Here is a 20319-nt window from a genome sequence, read left to right as displayed (position 1 = left end):
GTCTCTGTACACAGAGAGCTGTTACCCTTCCCTTTATAGTTATGACAGGGGCTGTCAGGGTGTCCCCCTGCTCCTGCACCCCACTTACCCCTTCTCCATATAGAGCAGGGAGGGGACATGGACTGAGAGAGACATAGAGAGCTTGGGGCAGCAGTTGCTGTCTCAACTTCCTGATCCACTTAAAAAGACAATGCACTTAAGAGTGGGTCAGCTTACTTAAAGGGGCAGTGTGCATCTCTCGCTCTCTCCCACACACAAGGTGTGTGTCTATCTCTGTCTGCTATGCTCCCTCCCTCCCTCGTGTTCGTGCTGCCTTGTGTGAGAGGCTACATTAACAACGTGTTAACCCTTGAGGGCTCAGCCGAGTACTAGTTGATCATTTAGCAGTAAGGCATTCCCTGGGAAATATCCCTCCCTCTTCCACTCTCTAACTTCACCACCTCAACCAAGCTTCACAATCATCATAGCTGTGAACAGTATTAAATTGTTTATTTAAAATGTATACAGTGTGTATATCTATATAATATATAGTTTTTTGTCTGTTGAAAAAAATTTCCCTGGACCCTAACCACCCCCATTTACATTAATTCTTATGGGGAAATTGGATTCGCTTAACATTGTTTTGCTTAAAGTCGCATTTTTCAGGAACATAACTACAACATTAAGCGAGGAGTTACTGTACAAATACCAAGCTTAGCTTACGGCACATTATTATATTAATTTGGATTTAGAGGCTGGCAGGACTTCTGAGAGTCATAAGAGTACTTTCACCCGGCAAGCAAGTGGCCAATATTTAAATCCAAATGTCCTTTAAATTAAGTTTGGATTTTGATTTTGGTCACTTATGCAAACCTCCTGCTACCTGAAGCATCAGGAAGGTTTTGCTCCCAAAATTAGGAGAAGAGGGGAGAGCGGTGGGGGATTTTCTTTCATACTGACTGCTATAATGCTTGGAAAGGGGACTTGCTCCTTAACTGAAGGGTGCAGGTGGAACATGAACTGTTACTTTGTTGGCTGCAGCTTTCAGAATTTCTTTGGCGTGTGTGTGTTATCAATGGAGAAAATGCTGTGTCTCAAAGCCATGGACTTACTGCCTCATAGATGGATCCTGGGTCTCAAAAACAGCCACAGGAAGGACAGTCGACGACTTGGATGGGTTTATGGTGGCCCTACTCAAAAATACTGCGTTTTAGAAAACTAATACAGTGAACTGGAATTTAGTCAAATTAATACATTTGTATACAGGATAAAATAGTCTCCTCATAAAGCAGTCATTAGAAGACACTCTTGAGCTTGTTCCACTGATGTTTATTGAATCTACAACACACTGAATTTCACATAGTACTGTTTCAACTGCATCTCTGCCCCAAAGTTTAACTCTGTAAAGAACCATTCTTTTAAGTTTTAAAATGCTCGATGCTGTTCATTTTAAAATCCTGTCCAATGATTTTGCAAGGCTGAAAAATCTGATGAGAGAATACTTAAGTGACCATCAAGAAAAGCGAGAGACAAGGAGGTAATATCTTTTATTGGCCCAACTTCTGTTGATAGAGACAAGCTTTCAAGCTGCACAGCGCTTTTCTTTAGGTCTGAGACACTCCGAGTACCTTTCCCAGACCTAAAGAGCGCTGTGCAGTTTGAAAGCTTGTCTCTTTCACCAACAGAAGATGGTCCAATAAAAGATATTACCTAGTCCACCTTGTCTCTCTAAATTCTGGGACCAACACAGCTACAAAACAAAAATACCGCAAACCTCAAGAAAAATGAAATATTCAGGCTTAATGAGTTTTACAAATCAAACATTGAAGGAACATAGAATATTTGAGTTTTGTAACTAGAAATGTACCTTTTCAAAGTCAAAAAAGCAAATTACGATAAGTGCACCGAAGAGAATCGTCACGATCTTTTGAACATTCCATGGAAGGTAACAGGAATATTCATCTCCACTTCAGCCCTGGCAACTTCACTCATATCCTTTGCATTCAGGATCAGTAGATAGGCAGGCTTCTGTCCTGCGCCAGGGTTAACAATTACACTCAGAACGACACCTAGCAAGCAGAAGTAAATATGATTTATATAAACAAAAAACACATGGCATTCAAGTACCACACTAGGCTCTGACGCGGGCACCCACTAACCTGTGAGTGGCAAAACTATGAGTTACTTCCAGAATCCTGGCAGAGCACAGCTATTACTAAAAGCATGGAGGCCATAAAACTGTTATTGAAAGGAAAAGGCTTTTCCTCTTCAGAAAGCATTCTGGACTTTTACTTGCTTTTCCAATAAGCCAGTGCTTTTGTGATTTCTGAGGCAGGTTCGCTATAGCATGGCAGCTGCAGCCCAGTTGTATACAATGTTTTAAAAGCAGGGCTTTATTCTAAAGGTGACCATAAAAAATAATATTGTAAGATCCTGTGACAATTGACCCTCAGTAGAATTCATATCACATTAGAAGTAGAAAGGGAAAATTATTTGCCTTATAATTAAGGCTAAGATTTTGTCATGCATATTTTTAGTAAAAGTCACAGACAGGTCACGGGCAATAAAGAAAAATTCATGGAAGACCGTGACCTATCCGTGACTTTTACTAAAAATATGCATGAGAAAATGGGGAGCTGCAGGGTCCCCACGCCACTGGTGGCTCCAAGCTCAGAGCATCCCCACCACCTGCGGTGGCTCTGCTCGGAGCTCCAGGGCACCCCTGCTGGCTGTGATGTCCATGATCCGGTGCTGCGGGGGTGGCCTGGGTGGCAGGGACCCTAGAGCTCCCAGGTGCCGGGGGCTCAAGTCACAGAAAACTCAACATGAAAGTCGTAGCCCTACTTTAATTCTACTTTTCTGATCCTCACTTCTTGGCTGAAGTGCGAGATGGGCAGAACTCCCCTACCTCTTAAGATTTTTTTTTTTGGCAGCCAGTCGAAGCAGGGTAGAGTGTGAGACGTGAAGGCCCTATTTCCTTCTGCCTATCACTCCGTTGAGTCCAACTAGCCCTCTTCACTGATTTTCAATCTGCCTCCATGCAAGTGGCAGGAATTGCTGACAGTGTCCTTAAACTCAGGCACTGGTACATTAAGCCCACATGCTGATAGCGGAGTGCCACAGCAATACTGAAACATGAGAAACAAGCACCTGGTGCAAAGAAAAAAAAATACTGATGCATGGAAAACAAAGTCACTAAGATACCAAAAAATTATCAGTGACTCCTGGGGGCAGAGACAGGTGCTGCAGCACCAAAGAACAATGTCAAAACTCTTGGGACAAAATCTGTAAAAATGTAAGCACTGAACCAGAGCCAATGTTCTCCTAATTCCGGAAAGCATGCAAGCGTGTGCTTAAGTTCCATTTAAGTAAATAGCAGTTAAGCATATGCATAAGTGCTTTCGTGAATTGAGCACATAAATGGAATCAAAATTTCACCCACTAAGTCAATGGGAAATTTAACTGTTGACTTCAATGGAGTCAGGATTTCACCCAATGTCTTTTAACCATATTTTGGGAGACAGGATGATACAGGAAACCATTGGGATAGCTCCTTACCTGTACTAGTGCTGCTGCTGACACTCAGTATTGGGGCGCAGGAGTACGGCTGCACAGAGCCAGCTTGCATTATGCCTTGTGCAAGTGGGGTGCTTTGCATCCTACACTTACACAACCACTAAACTCACTCCTCTCCCCCCACATTAAAACTATAATGACATTTGTTCTTAGGTTTATACTTTCATAAAACTCTGCTATTGGAATTGCTTCTAATATTGTAATTCCTGATAGAAATGCTCAAGAGCAGGGACAAATTCACAACACCTTAGAACTCTTGCTTCCTCAGTCTTGGCCTCTGGTCTATTTTCAGAAACTCCTCCCAGTTGTTTTAGACAGTTCTGCTTCACAGTAATGAAAACAACCCTTGTTTGGGGCACAGTTTGAGTGCCTCAGTGTTGTTATGGCACTTCGCTGCTTGATGCCTCTCTTTCACTCGGCAATTTATTGACTGTCCATCTAAAGGACTTGGCATTCAAGATAGCTCTGGGTCCCTGGGTCAGTGGATACAAACTTATAAAAGAATCTAATTGAACAAAAGTAAACATAACCTAAAATCATTTACCGTCGTCCTCTTCCAAGGCGTCTGGATGTGAAACAAAGATAGGCTCTGATGGATATGAGTCTGGTTCCTGCCACACCCAAGTCTCTTTCGTTTTAACATTCAGCTTACAAAGCTGCAAAAGGGAGAAAAATCATCTCAGTACTGCTCCTTGTTAATTTTGCCTTAAAATAACATGCCTTAAGTCAAACATGTCCTCATTAGAATATCAATAGTTACCCTGTCTGGAACAAAGTGATTCAATCCAAGGCCATATGCATACGTATAGGGTTTTCCAGCATATTTCTTATAATTGATTTGTGGAAACTCAAAGGCTAGAAAATGAGAGCACACATTTGCTGGGATTAGTGGGTTTTGGATTTAGTAAACTGCTTTTGCTGCCTCTGGCTGAGGTTCAGAATTAACATCTTACCTTGGCGAGCCCCAGAGAAAAGAATCTCTGGTTCCAGCCAGATCGTTTCATCACTGTGCAGAGTTGCAGTTGCTGTTGTGTAGGGCAAGGTGACTAAATTCTTACCCGTGTCAGCCTAGAACAAAGAAGCAACAGCTTTTGAGAAACAAAGAAACAACTGCATTCCAAACTCCGTTTATTTTCTGCACTTTTGCACCACACACTGTCTAATGTTTATTTTCTTTGCACACCTGCAATGCAGTTAGTGACGTACAGTAACTCCTCGCTTAACGTTGTAGTTATGTTCCTGAAAAATGCGACTTTATGCAAAACGATGTTAAGCGAATCCAATTTCCCCATAAGAATTAATGTAAATGGGGGGGCTAGGTTCCAGGGAAATTTTTTTTGCCATACAAAAGACATTCTATACATATACAGTATACGTTTTAAACAATTTTAAACAAACCGTTTAATATTGTACATGGCAATGAATGATTGTGAAGCCTGGTTGAGGTGGTGGAGTAAGACGGTGGGATATTTCCCAGGGAATGCCTTGCTGCTAAATGATGAACTAGCACTTGGCCGAGCCCTCAAGGGTTAATACGCTGTTGTTAATGTAGCCTCATACTCTACAAGGCAGCATGGGCTGAGGCAGGAGGGAGAAAACACAATAGATGCAGGGCAGTAGCTGCAAACATTTCCCTGCAAAAACTGAACATGATGATGAGCCCACGCTATCCAGCTGGAGCGCACCACTCCCTTCTCCTGACAGCACATGCACGGCTGCACACGTGCTGACTTTCCAAAGTGCTGGGGGGATGCATGCATGAGAGAGAGAGAGAGAGAGAGAGAGAGAGAGATGTGCATTGCCCCTTTAAGTACACTGTGCCCACTTCAAGTACATTGCCCTTTTAAGCAGATCAGCCAGTTCAGACAGTCAGCAACAGCTTCCAGCAAGCTCCCTCCGTTCTGTCCCAGAGCCCTGTCCCCCTCTTCCGCTTTGTGGAGAGGGGGTACGGAGTGGGGGGACAGGAGCAGGGGGACATCCTGATATCAGCACACACACACACAGCAAGCAGGAAGCTCCTGGGAGCAGCTCCAAGGCAGAGGGCAGGGCAGGAGCAGCACGGCAGTGGGGGGGAGGGATAGCTGAACTGCTGCAGGGCAGCTACCGAGCCACATACCCTACAGGGAATTTAGGGGAGCTGATGGGGATGGGGGCCTGCCAGCTCCCCCTGGTGCTAATCCCCACGAGGAGGGGCTGCTCTTCCAGAGAATCCTGCAAGCAGTGGACAAAGCAGGCAGCTGCCAAACGACATTATAAGGGAGCATTGCACAACTTTAAACAAGCTTGTTCCCTAATAGATCAGCAACGTAACAACAAAACAATGTTAACCGGGACAAAGTTAAGTGAGGAGTTACTGTACAGTAGAACCTTGCTAAGCAGCAAAATTTATAATTCACCTACACAAAATGGCTGTCTCTTCCCGTTTCTCAGTTAATACTTAACAGCAAGGTGCTTTAATGAGAGCTCATCTCCATAAGACTTCATTAGTTTTACAAAACATATAACTGTATATTTCCCAGCATACTATGAAGTCTCAGGACATAATTGAAACTAAGATATAGTTCCCAAAACAAATAAGCGAAGTACAACCTGCAGTTCAGTATCCTTGACTTTTCAGTTGGGATTTACTGGCTCATTTTCACAACTCGTGAATTCACATGGGTTTCCCATTGGCTAGTATAAATTTATGAGGCTCTGCTGCACTATATCTGATCATGAGCAAAATCCACATTTTGTTTTCCTTAAAAGAATGAAAACAAAGAGAGAAAGCTGGGGCCAAATTTTGGTCTGTTATTTAAGTGTGAATCAGGAACCAATGGATTTACATTGGCATGAGATCAGAATCAGGCCACTGGTCCTTAGGGGAGAGGTTTCACAAAGAGAAGTTAGGTACCCGATGTTCACTGAAAGGCAATGGAACACAGGGGCCTAATTCTTCTTGAGAATCTTCCCTAAAGTTATCCTGAGGTAATTAAGTGCTGACATATGTACATGTATGTTTTAATTAAATTATATGAGGTGTATGATATATAGTGCCACTGAAATTCACTGCTTTGAGGCCAATTTACTTGATTGGAAGTATCACCCCTGTCTGTTCTCAACACAGTCAGGATTGAGAGCAAAGATTAGTTTTAAAAATCATCTAGAACAATAAGGATGAAATGTAAGGGCCTCTGCTTTACAAAATCTATGTGGGGTGGGGGGCACAGGAGGAGCAGATGCACAATGGACCTCAGCACTCTGTTAGCCAGGGAAATTAGCTCTTCAGCCATAGGTGCTGGACCTTGGGGTGCTGCTGCACCCCTTGGCTTGAAGTGGTTTGCATTATATTCAAGGTTTACAGTTTGGTTAAAAGACTCTCAGCACCCGCTGCTATAAAAATTGTTCCAGCACCTGTCTGCAGCTACTCTGAAGATAGTGGATTAGAAGGGAGCAGTAGGACAAACTTGTCCAACACAAGCTGCTTGGTGTGTAAATTCAGAGCCCACAAACCTTGTGTTGAGGCTGGTCATGTGTCAGAATCCCAACACCAGACCAGGGGCTGGGAATGGATTTCATCCAGAAATTCACTCCAGCCGTGTCTGCTCTCTTCAAATATTCTAGCAAACAAGCTGGCTGACAAATTATTCACCCAGCTCCAATCAACATACTACACCTCCTGGAAAACAGCCTATTATGGAAGAACTGCACTTACACCTTACACTTCTCTAACTTGGAAAGCAATACATGGGAACTTTCTGTGGGACAGACACTGTTAGAAAGTGCTGGGTAGTTTTCTATTTGTATGAAGACAGATTTTTAAGGGGTTTTTCCTTCAAAAGAAATGTAAACTAAGTTAGACTGAAAACAGTCTGCAACAGATTTGCAGGAGCCATGGAGGCTGTAGCATTTCAGAGAACTGAATGTAGTTAAACTTCCAGACGTGCATAGCCTAGTCAAACTGTTACCTTGTCAATGTTTAAGGGAAGGACATATCTGCGAGCTTCGGGCTGAGGAGCTTTTTCTGCATGTTTCTTCACTTCTTCCCAATTGGACCGCAAATTGGCTAAGTACAGATAATTGTAAACAAACTCAAACCTGCACAAAGACAGAATCAGAAATAAGAGCCAGAACAATTGTGTGTCATTTTAAAGAGAAGAGTTCAAAATGCACGTGTTCATTTCCACGCCCGCAACAAGTGAACAGCAAGATCTGTTAGGGCTCCTGATGCAGTGTTCTTTGGGGGGATGTTGTGTGTGCACAGCACTGTTCTCTAATGGATGTAATTAAGAACTGTTCTGCTGCATGTCACAGGCTCTATAGAGTTAGCTGCTTTTGGAGCAGGATAATCCTCCTTCTGTACTTCCTGTCACCATGAAGTTTTGAGTGGCCATGGTGCAGAATCACTGCTGGAAAGTTAAAGTCTATGCTGACAGATTTATTTCTGTATTTCTGTGACTATTGCCTATCATCCTAACAAAATTAATCGAGACTTGTGCCCATTGGACTAGCAGTAGCAGAGGTATTTCAACAATTAATACCATTTACTAAAGCTAACAGTGAACTGAAAGCATTGGTAAATCAGTTATAAAAACTTCACAAAATCCTCCGCACACACTAGTAACTGAATATCCATGTAAACCAAAAGTGATCAATATGAACATTCTGAAAGAAGATAGTTGAAAATCAGGTCCTGCTTTAAGCCCTGACCCTGGAAAATGATTCCCCACAGACAGATCCCATGTCCACTTGTGGGTCAGCTTGGGGGAATCAGAGCCTTACTTCATTGCTAATACCTAAGTGCCCTGCAGGAACTGACATCAAAAAGTAAGATTTTTCACATATTGTAATGAAACAGTCACATAGCCACAAAATTCTATCACTTTCAGGAAAATAATATTTTGCTTTTAAAAATTAACATTTTCCCTGAAACCCAGTTATTTTTTAGTCTGAACAAAAAAATCAGAGTCTGCCAACTTATTTTCCTTAACCAGATCACAGCATCGCAGTACTTTATGAGGAGATGTCACTTCAGCTTTCTGCTTTAAAACTGATTATAGTTAGATACTTCCAGGTCAAAATTATTAAGGGTTGGGCTACACTACACAGTTAGGTTGACATAAGGCAGCTGGGGCTCCAGACCTCCCTGCCTGCTGGGAGGCAGGCAGCCTTGTCAATTTCATGACTGGATGAGACGTGAAATTGACAAGGCTGCCCAGCTCCTGGTGGGGAGTGGGTGGGGGACATGGGAGGCCCAAGAAGCGAGGGCAGCTGGACCCCACTCCTTGGGGGCAAGAAGCCCGGGGCAGCTTCCAGCAGGGTACGGGGAGGGGAGAAGCGCCGGGCAGCTTTCCTCGCTCCCAACGGGGACCAGGGACCAGATGGGGGGGCAGCCCTCCAGGAGCCCGGGAGACTGTGGGGCAGCTGAGCTCCTGGCAGGCAGCTGCCAGCGGAGCTGAGAGACTGGGCTCTTAGGTCGGTGGAAATGCTCCTGGTGAGGACATGCACCACCAACCCAAGAAGGGTAGTGTGGACATGCACTACCGCAGTAATTACTGCAGTGGCTGTAAATCGACTTAATATAGGTCGACTTGCATTTCCAGTGTAGACATACCCTTAGTGTAGTGGTTATCCCTGGTTCCTTAGAAAACAAACTTGCTGCTGGATTATCCAGACAAGCCAGGTATTTTTTCAGTCAGAATGGATTCATAGCCTTGGATGACAAAATCATCCATCCATTCCTTGGATGCAATCCTACTCTGATTGAAGACAATGACAAAAATCTCACTAATGTCTATCACCGAGAGTCAGGCCCCAAATCATAGCAATTAGATATGGGAAAGACCCATTAGGTTGCCCATCCCTTCCCCTTCTCAGTGCAAGATTTCTCTCAGCACATCTCTAGATTGTATTTATAAATAGCCGTGCCGGCAATCACTTGAGCGCTCTTACATACCCCTTCCAGGTGCAGAGATCCACAATAAGAAATCCATTGTCTTCATAGGTATTAATGTGATGGAAGAGGTTAAAGGCCGAGGTCCTGTATTTGATATTGAGGTATTTTCCTTTTTTTTTATCTGCTACATGAAGCCAGACCTGGAAAACAAAGAAGCATTTTGCTTTTGGCACATGAGAAATAGTGGATGTATATTTAACATGACACAACCTCACATGTGGCCAGTATGTAACAATGCAATTTCACTTACCCCCATGGTTTCATTAGACTCAAAGCAATCCATGTAGTTGGCTCCCCACAGACTCCAAGAAGAAAGGAATTTGAGCAGGTTAATTTTCACTGGTGTTTCCACAAACACTATATAGTTTGGAGTCAGCCCAAAGCTGTTCAGAAATACAGTTGGAGCTTGTAAGTTTGCTTGTGGTGATTTCTGACAACAGTATGTTTATACACAGAATGGTAGCTTGTCAAATAGTGGCTGCTTCATTTAAAAGTCAGTTTAATGTTATTGGAACATAATCCTCCTGATATCTGCAAATTCTTAATGTTAGCTGTCGTTTACTGCATGCTTAGCAGTTCTGCTTCCCATGTATAAAACAGCAAGAGCGTTTGAATAAACCATGTTTAAAAAAACCAATCAAACGTTGTGCAAAATATATCTGTCCACATCACAGGACAGTTGTACCTTTTGTGTTATTTGCATAAATGACAGTGGGTTCTCTGCTAGAAATGGCTGTTTTCAAATGTGGCTCAAAGGTATGAAATACAGGTTTCACAGCAAGAAAGTCTCACTTTGCTGCATACAGAACTGGTTTATATATTTCACTGTGCTGTTTACAGAAATGGCTTACAATTTACCTGTGCACATAGGAAGGTTTAAATCTATCGCTGCAAGGAAACTGCACAACCACATTGGACTTGTTCATTGGATCTTTCTTGTCTGAAATAAAAATAGTATTTAAATGATTATGGAAGCAGCCCCAGGAATGGCTCAGTAAGCCCATGCTACAAAATGTTAGCTAGGAAAGTTTTTGGCCTTTAACACGAGAAGTATTATTCTCTGAAAATAACATGTACTGTCTTTTTAAAGAACAACATCTGTAAAAAGTTTCTTATAAAAATTTGTAGTTAGATAAGGAAGGGACAGAAAAGAAAAAATCAAATAAAAAAATTATCTGAATACTGAAAAATGATGAAACGTACAAAGGTGACAGATTAATTTGTCACCTGAAGGGATTTCTACAGCATGAATGTCTGAAGGGCACAGACATTGCTTTTAAGCAATACATAAACTAACCTGCTTGCAGTGGAGGGATCCGTACAATATTGTAGGCAATTGCAAAATTTTTTCCAAAGCAGTTGCCGATGTTATAAACCGTCCCATCGTTTTCAATATGGGGGTGAGCAGTTACGCCATTGATTGAAACATATTTACAAAGGTCCACCTGAAGAATGAGAGAGAGAGGTGACTTGGGGTGAATCATAAGCTTTATCTGGAGGAGGTATATACTTATCATTATGAATGTAATGAAATACTTGGCTTGGGAGTGTCCTGTTATTTTAGCTAAGGAATGTTCTCATTTCACACCTCTAGGTAAATCATCTACAAATATTTAGAGAAATAGCAGCAACGGCATGCACACAACTCCCATTTAAGTCAAGAGGAGCTCTGTATGTAGAACTGTGAGGTCCAAAGGCAAAGAGTTTAAAAATAAAAAACTGCTTTAATGTCTCACGGACAAGCTGTTGAAGATAGCATTCAGGTTAGAGACAGTTCTGCATCCTTCCACTTGGGGGGGTCAGAATCCTTCCCAAAACCTCTAGCTCTGATCAAAGAAACAACACACTAGATTCAATTCCTCCGCCTTGACATAGAAAAGTGATTTGTACCCTGCTGTAATCCCCCTATGAGCTACTGAAAGGTCCGCTAAATTGGGGATGGGGTGGAGTGGAGTGCCAGAAGAGAGTGAAAATGGAGATGTGCTCATACTTCCATGCTGCAGTGGTATAAATCGGTGTAAGGGTACCTGATCGTAATGTCTAAGATTAAAGCAGCTCCCTTCACCTTAACTCTGGTGCTACTTTCCAGGGTCTGCAAAGTCTGTATCAGCTCACGCACTCAGATTTGCAGGTGGCTGCACAGGAATATTGTTCCTTTGACAGCCATTACAAAAACGAAATATCCTGGCAAAACAGACAGCAAGCCAATAAGCACAACGACGGCTCCACCAGGGGGGCCAGAGACCAGCAGTACAATTGTGTGTCCAGTGAACATTTTGCCCTGTCACCAGAGCACTGGGACTCCATTAGCACATGGCTGCATGGCAGTCACTGGCTCATACTAAGGATTGCTCACTAGCTGTGTCTTCATTGCCATGCTACTCAAACGAGGTCCTACGGGGAGGATGGCCTTGGGATAAAGGCACTGAACTGGGACATCTGACACAGACTTCCTGTGTGGACAAATCACTGAAGGGAGGATGGCACCCAACACCCACTGAATTTCATTGGATTTTGAGCACTCAACTCTGAGAATCCTTTGAAAAATGCCAGCTTTAGTCTCTGTGTGCCTCAGTTTCCCGTCTCCAAAAAGAGGATAATAGAACAGGTCCCGTTTTTTTTTACCCCATGAACATTTTTGACACAAACAAAAAATATTAATTTTTGTCAAAATGTCCATGGAAAATCTTTTATGTTTTTGGTGAAAACTGGAAATCAAAAGATGCTGGCTGCAAATGTGGGTTGTAGTATGTCATGGGGGCTATGCTCCTCATATCCCTATTCTCCTATGTGGGCTGGACCCTCAAACTGGACTACATCTCCCATAATGCCTCACAGTCTCACTTTTTGGTGAGGAGAAGCTGTGGAACATGGAGTGCCTGGCTATGGTGCATTATGAGAGATGTAGTTCAACTGGGGATCCCAGCCCATAGAAGAAATGGAACCACGAGGAGCAAACTACAGCTTCCATGAAGCACCACAACGCTCATTTGTAGCCAAACTCTCAGTTTTCAGCTGAAAACTTTAGGTTTTTGGCCAGAATATTTTGACATAAAAATGACATTTTCCATGGAAAGCAGACACTTTTTTATGAAACATGTAATTTTGTGGTGAAAACGCAATTTTCCATTGAAAAACAATTTCAATGGAAAATTTTAAGCCAGCCATAATAATAATAATAAAGAGGTGCAGTAAATTCATTGCTATTTGACGTGCTTAGATAATACAGTCTACAAGTACTTAGACAGATCGACAGCAGATGCACCTAGCTTAGCGCCCAGTCTTGCAAACATGATTGGCATATTGCTTTCTGCTGTGAATAGGCCCATGGACATCACTGTTATCTGTAGAGTTGGCCTTTCATTTCTCATCAGCCATGGTCATGGATCCCAGTCACACTCCTCACCTGCACAGGTGTCTACTTTGTACATGAAGATGCACTTTGGTCACAGTTTGTAAGGCAGAATTTTAACAGAATCCTTTGATTTCAAGGGAGGAATTAATAAGAGGAGCAGAGAAAACTCTTTAAAACAAAGATCCTATTTCCATCTGCAAGCATGATGTAGGCAGCATGCTGTGAAGAGAACATTGTCCCATTTTCCATGATGCCTCAGAACCACTTTAATAAATGATCAAGCTAGTTGATATCATTATTAAAACTGCCCAATCCAGGTAATACCTTGGATATTACCCATCTGTAATGTGCTGCTGATAGTCTTCATTTTATTTTTAATTCCTCCACATTTTTAATTTCTTAGCCCTGGTCTACGCTGGGGCGATCAATCTAAGTTACACAACTTCAGCTACGTGAATAACGTAGCTGAAGTCGACGTACTTAGATCGACTTACCATGTTATCTTCACCGCGGTGAGTCAACTGCTGCCGCTCACCCGTCGAATCTGCTTGTGCCTCTTGTGGTGCTGGAGTACAGGAGTCGACGGGAGAGGGCTTGGGGGTCGATTTATCACGTCTAGTCTAGACGTGATAAATCGATCCCTGCTGGATCGATCACTGCCCACCGATCCGGTGGGTAGTGTAGACATACCCTAAGTACAAATATCTACCTGCTTGATTGTCTCCAAAGTCTCTGGGTTAATCTTGGTGATAAAGTTGGTCTCTGTGCAGGCATAGTAATCTTCACCCACTGGGTACACATTAACCAGGGCATTATCAGTGACCTCCACACCTCTGAAGTATGAAAAAAACCTGGGCAAACAAAGTCAACAAATGATCAATGACAGTGGGGCTTTCAAACCATGACACCGAAAACCTGTCACTCTCCTACAACATGCAACTTTCTCAGTCACCTGGAAAATATGTTCTTGCATGGATCAGGGTAAGCATAGGTGCCAAATTCAGTTATCACGATTCTTTTCTCAGTCATTGCTCTTACATAAGCATCAGTCCGAATGAACCTAGAGAAAACCAAGAAATAGAAGGGATGTAATGGACATGATGACAAAAATGGCTACAGTGTTATATAATGAAACAACAACTAATCCCTAAAATATTTAAATGAAACTCAATGTGAAGTTTAAAGAGCTGAGTTTCATAAACATATTTCTGCTATCAAGAGGGTCATGTCACATTTCAAGAGTATACAACTCTGAAACCTGCTTCTCTTTCTTCCCAAATGCTCAGACATGGGAAACACCTGGGAAGTTGATGACCAGGTAAACTGGAATTTTGCCTAAGGACTGCAGACTTGAGACTTTTCTTAGTGGTTTTCCAGAATGGCATCAGTTATGTCTTCCTTGCAAGCTCAGATGTCCTATTCAGACCTGGACAGAGGTTTTTTTCCTTGGAAAGTCTCAACTTTTCATCAAAAAATGGAAACCCCCAAACTGAATTCTTTTTTAAACTGTTCAGTTTTCAGCTGAATTTTTTTGTTTTTTGGCAGATTTCGCCTGACCAAAACCCACAGAATGTTCAGTTTTTGGTTTTCTCACACACGCACACACTTCAAGGAAAACAGACACTCTCCACTAAAAATGCCTTCTGTTGAAAAATGTTTCAATGGAAAATTTTCAACCAGCCCTAATCATCTTGTATCCTGGATTGATCAGCTTGAATGCCAGTCAAGTCTCTGGACCTTCAATATCAAACAAATGCTGATCCTGCCAAATTGAAACAGGTACTTATATACTTTGTCAAATACAAAGTGGCAGTAAATTTTGGGTGCAAGCATGGAACCCCTGATTAAGAACTACAACAGTGTTCTACAGTAATGGTCCAAAACTCTGCACTAACAAGAGGCTAAGCTACAGGGTTTTGACTATTGCTGTAGGACATTGCAACAATTTTCATAGAGGACTTTATTTAACTAAAGGAAGGCAGAGTTGTCTAGTGATTAAAACCTGGGATTGAGAATCATGAGTCCTAGCTCTGTCACTGACTCAGAGGAAGTCACTTAACCTCCTTCTTTACCCGTTCTCTCATCTGTAAAATGATCCACTTGCAAAATGCAAGTATTCTGTAATCTTTAAATGGAAAGTGTTATGTTGGTGCTAAGCGTAAATATGCTGTTACCATTATTAACAAATTATAATAATCCCAGCATTAGAGATCTTACAATCAGCTAACCGATTTGAAGTCAAGGTGAATCCTGCAGGCGTCAGAGGGCAGAATGTGGCCCTAACATTTTGTATTTTATCTCTTTATATTTGCTTTGATGTTTTGCACTTACCTGCGATGGTATGTGACATGTCCCTCCTTAAAGTCAAATTTATGAAGAAGCGCTTGGCCATCAAACAAATGATAAAATGGTTCCGAACCAACTTCAAATAAGCCAGGCCCACATCTAAGCAGACTGCCTGTAAGCCATATCGGAATCCTGCCTATAGGAAAGGTAATCAAGAGGTAATTTTGTGAATGCTAATTCCAAGTGCACCATCCCTCTTTCAGTCTGAGTTCTCTCTATGTTTATTAATCTCTTCTTTTAACAAGGAACACTGGGCTCTTGCAATGTCTGAGATCAGTTTTTTTCTTATTCTGCAGACTTAATATCTAGAATAAACCCAAGTATGGAACTAAATAAATCAGCAAATTGTTATTATGCAAAGGAGCAGATTTTGTTTTTTAATGTAGAAGATTTTTTTTAACATCTATTGAATTCCAATCTCTTTCCACCTCCTCTTCAAGTTTTAAAAATGAAAGGAACTTAGAATTTCGTAGAAGAGTGAGCTATGGATTTGAATTTTCAATTAAAACTACACCTCTACCTCGATATAACGCTGTCCTCGGGAGCCAAAAAATCTTACCGCGTTATAGGTGAAACCGTATTATATCAAACTTGCTTTGATCTGCCGCAGTGCAAAGCCCCGCCCCCCCGGAGCACTGCTTTACTGCGTTATATCCGAATTCGTGTTATATCGGGTCGCGTTATATCGGGGTAGAGGTGTATAATGATCTTCCATTATACAGGATCCCAAGTCACCTTACAAACCTAACTAGTCTGATGTACAACTTTATAGAGGGATTACTTCATCCACCACGGAAACACAGCCTCCTCTGAGGTGAAACGCAGCAACTACTTAAGATTGCACAGTAATACCACACAATAGTTCTGGACAAAAGGTGAAGAAAAATACTGCACACATGTTAAGATGCAAGAGGAATTTACAGGCAGAATGCCAATTTTAGGAAGAAGATTGCTCTCAAAGCTGGAGTTTGACAGCAGAGTTACCATCCCTGTTCTTACAGAAATGCCATGGGATCTTTAATGACCACAAGAGGTCAGGTTTTATGTCTCCGAAAGATGTTACCTCCAGCAGTTCAGTGCTTCCTAACAGCATACTGGGCCATGCATTATTTCAGTACTGACTCTCAGAAAAGAATGTGACCTATGGAACTGTCAGTATTATTTCTTCAGCTGTTAGGTGTTCCTACAGGTCTGTCCTGGTAATGACTCAGCTTGATTACGAGATCTGATGGGATCACAGCACAGGGTATAAAAGGAATTTGGGCTTGTCCAGCAGCACCTGCTTCCACTACCCTGAGATGTACAGACCACTGTACTTCCTGCCCCTGTGACACATTTAATCCATTTACCTCACAGTGCAGCACCCTGGGATCAGGTGAGCAGCATGCAGTGACCCTGGGGAGAAGCGCTGGGTTCCGAGGAAGCGTGAAAGGAAAGCATTAGAAATGCACAAACCTGTGACATGAGCAGTTACTGGTGCAGCCAATTCCTCCACGGTCTCAAAAAGCTTCTTGTATCCACCAGCTGGGTGCTCAATTCTGAAAGGTTTTAAGAGAGCTTAGATAAGAGCTCTGGAAATGTGTCAGAGTTACAGGGCTTTGTTTCTAGATGGGATAGTTTCTGACTCACACGAACTCTTAACAAAGCTGCACAATCAGCTTGAGGAGAAGCAGGGGCCCTCAGAAGAATGAAGGTTTGAATGGAACTGAGGGGAAGCCTGATGAGCTGCATTAACTGATTAAAAAGAACACAGAGACTCTGAAGAAAGAGAGTGAGCGTCATCATGTGCCTTCATTGCTGGGCATCAGATCTGAACTAATGTTTGTGAATGCCTCAGCCCCCGGTGGCTGCTCTGCAACAGGGCAAAGCCCTAATACTATTGGCAATGGGTAGAGAAACCCTGAGGTCAGGGAAGTGGGCTGTGATTTTAGTGCCAAGAGTCACAAGTTCCATTTCCCAGGCCAGCTGTTTGCTGCCAACTGTAATGTGTGTGTCTGGCTAAGAATCATACACTTGATTCTCCTCCTGCCAAGTACAGACTACAATATCCAAGGCACTCTAAATATAGACTATACTCCGCACTGCACTGCCCTGCCCTGCCCTCTCATCCAGAGGTGCAGACCATCCTCCTGCCCCCCCCCAGACTGTAACCCCCCTGAACAATCTGCACACCCACATTAGCATAGATAGAATACACTGCACCCCTAAACACAGACTGAAATTCCTCCCCGACTCTGATGCAGCCCGCTCTCTAGGACCTGGTCACCTTCTCTCAGTGCTACTGTAATGTTCCCCCTCTGTCTTCCCTGATGCACTAAGGATGCAAGTCTGCTACAGCCAACTGCTACAGAGCGTGGCTCTTTAGCACATGTTGTGGAGACTAATGCTTTCAGCTCTGGAGGTCCCCTGTCAGTCCCTGCTTATGGCAACTATTACATTGCTCCTTAGAGAGCAGAGTGATGAATTATTCCCATATACTGCAACTTCTGAAGTGGGTTTCCATTTCTGAGAATATAACAAGCTGCAACAAGATGCTACGTGCAATAATCACAGTAGGTATGTTCAGGTATCTAGTAAATCCAGCAGATCCAGCTGTAGCATGGAGGAGGGAGGAGAGAGCCAGACAGTGTAACTCCTTCCCCCAATACTCCCCATAGGAGGGGAGAGCTGATATCAGGCTTCGTATCCCCCCCACTTCAGCCATCTGAATTTAGGGAAGAAAATCTCCTGGGAGGAGCCAGCCAGTAGGAGCAGAGATAAGCAGCTGTAGCAGGCACCTTCAGAAGTTGGTGGCATCATCAGCACTCAATAGATTTCATTGGAAAAACTCTCCCCTGTGCTGACTGGCTGTTTGCTTCCCCCTTTCCCCGCAGCCTCTTCCCTTCAGCCTCCCTCCATGCTCTCCTTCCCTTAGTATCATCTCCCTTCCTTTCTCTGTCTGGTTAGCTAATTCCCTCCCAGCAAAAGTCTATCAAATAAGTTTAAAAACAAACAATCAAACAATCGTGGCACTAACTTGATATCTGCATCCTATTACATTGCTTCCTCCGCTCATGTGCTTTATCTCCCTCGCCTTCCTTCCACCTCCCCCCCGCATGTCTGTGTCCTCTATTTAGAGAGAAAGCTATTCAGGGCATGGACAGTCTGCTACTCTGTTTGTACAGTGCCTAGCACAAAAAGGGGCCCTTCCTGAGAACGGGGGCTCCAGGGGCAGGGCCGGCTCTGGCTTTTTTGCCGCCCCAGGCATGGGGGGGGGGCGGCCGGAGCCCCGGGGGGAGGGCGGCGAGCCCCCCCGGGGCCGGGGGGGTGGGCGCGGGGGGGGGAGCGGGCCGGCCGCTCTCCCCCCGGCGGCCGGGGGGAGGGCGCAGGGGGGAGGGCGGCCAGAGCGCCGGGGGGAGGGCGGCGAGCCCGGCCGTGGCCCCGCTCTCCCCAGGGGCCGGAGCGCCGTGCCGCCCCCCTCCAGGTGCCGCCCCAAGCACCAGCTTGGTGGGCTGGTGCCTGGAGCCGGCCCTGTCCAGGGGCTATTGTAATACAAGTACTACATTAATAATAAGCACCGAGTCTCTAGTCCAGAGAAAAGCCTATAGGGATACTCACTGGCTGGACATTTTCTCCCTGATCAAGGATTTGAGCTTTCCAGAGCCAACTGCGAAGTGTGGAAGTCAGAACTATGTGCTGGGTATTTATATGAGTGGTAAGTCCTACTGAAGGGAGAAATAGCTTCAAGGAAATCATCCCAACCAATCAGCTTGTACCAGGGAACAGAAGTTGCTTTCACCACTGAAATCCTCCTGACCCTTTATTTATTATTTGTATTGCTGTTCACACAACAAAGTCTTTGAATGTTTTCCAGAGACCTAATTCCTTCCCAAGCAGAAATGGATTACAAAGAAACAAGAAGGGAAAGAGAGTGCATTTGAGTCACACAGTCTGTAACGTGCTCTGCCCTTCACCACCACCTCCACTCAGACTGGCTCTGTGCATGGCGCTGCTGGATCTGAGCAGCAAGGAAACAGTCTCCCAATGCACAGCTGAGGGACAAAGAATTCTCTCTCTCTACCCCCCAGGGAGTCTTTGTGGTCCTGTGTATCAGGCACTAGACCAGGCATCAGGAGATCATGGATTCTCTTCCCAGCTTTGCCACTGACCTGCTGTGTGACCTTGGGCAAGTCCCTTCATTTCTCTGTATCTGTGACCCGATCTGTAAAAGGAGGATAACATCACTTACTTTTCTTTGTGAAGCCATTGGATATCTATAGATAAAAAGTGCAATATCGGTGTTTAGATAATAATCTTATGTAGCTATTCCTAGTGAGTCTGCCACTTTGCTACTGATCCACTTCCGATCCCCATCACATTCTGATTTAGCACTGACCACTTCCCACATCTACCTGCTACTAATTCCATCCCCCATCCTTGTGCCATGGATGACTTCTCTTCCTAGCCCCAGTGTACCACGCATCTGCTACCATCTGCTTCCCCCCTCATGTTGGCCCTGCCACTGACTGCTGTACTGTGACTGGCCTTAAAAACTTGCTACACTGCAGTAGATAATACCTTAAGCAAATCATGTTACCTAAGCCTGTGCAGTACTCCCCATAGTAAGAATAAGATAGTTCAGGTACTGTGGGTCAGGGACTGCCTGTACCTTTTGTCTTGCTACTGTGTCTTGCTTAACAACATAAAACAGAAGAGTCTCTTCACTTCCATGCAGTGCTTATCCTGATTTAATGGTGTAATATCTAGCTAAACAACTTAGACCTAGAATAAAAATGGCATATCCTCTTAACCACAGGCATGCACACTCAGAACACACTGCTGCTTCATTACTCCAGTCTGGGAACTATGTCTTAGCGAACATATTCCATGCACATGGCCTGTTGACTGCCTGCACACATATCTCTGTTAGGACAGACTGGTGCCGATCATACATTGACCAAACTCCTGCATGGGTCAACACTATAGCAGACATCTTTCTATTGGAAAACCATCTCTAGTGACTGTGCTGTCACACGGCACCACATCTCCTTAAACAGGATGGAACATACTGATGCATCTTTGCCACAGAATGATTACGGACTAGTTTATACAACCATTCATGGTGCGTAGCACCTTATCCCATTGAGAT

At 43.6% G+C, this 20319-nt stretch overlaps 1 protein-coding gene across 1 annotated transcript; it reads right to left on the bottom strand.

Annotated features, from left to right (window-relative positions):
- Positions 1 to 1896: 1896 nt before the first annotated feature.
- LOC113407457 (retinoid isomerohydrolase) lies at positions 1897 to 18799 on the bottom strand. The gene is made up of 14 exons (XM_026656006.1): positions 18789 to 18799; positions 16647 to 16729; positions 15177 to 15327; positions 13798 to 13905; positions 13555 to 13696; positions 10788 to 10935; positions 10349 to 10430; positions 9741 to 9873; positions 9491 to 9630; positions 7503 to 7632; positions 4509 to 4623; positions 4316 to 4410; positions 4100 to 4211; positions 1897 to 2048 (listed from the first exon to the last, which is right to left on the bottom strand). The coding sequence occupies exons 1-14, from the start codon at positions 18797 to 18799 to the stop codon at positions 1897 to 1899; spliced, it is 1602 nt and encodes a 533-aa protein (XP_026511791.1).
- Positions 18800 to 20319: the final 1520 nt, after the last annotated feature.

The sequence above is a fragment of the Terrapene carolina genome, unplaced genomic scaffold (genome assembly GCF_002925995.2).
Source record: "Terrapene carolina triunguis isolate 2854851 unplaced genomic scaffold, T_m_triunguis-2.0 Scaffold211, whole genome shotgun sequence".
NCBI classification, from domain to species: Eukaryota; Metazoa; Chordata; order Testudines; family Emydidae; genus Terrapene; species Terrapene triunguis.
This window is presented reverse-complemented; position numbering and strand designations above follow the sequence as displayed.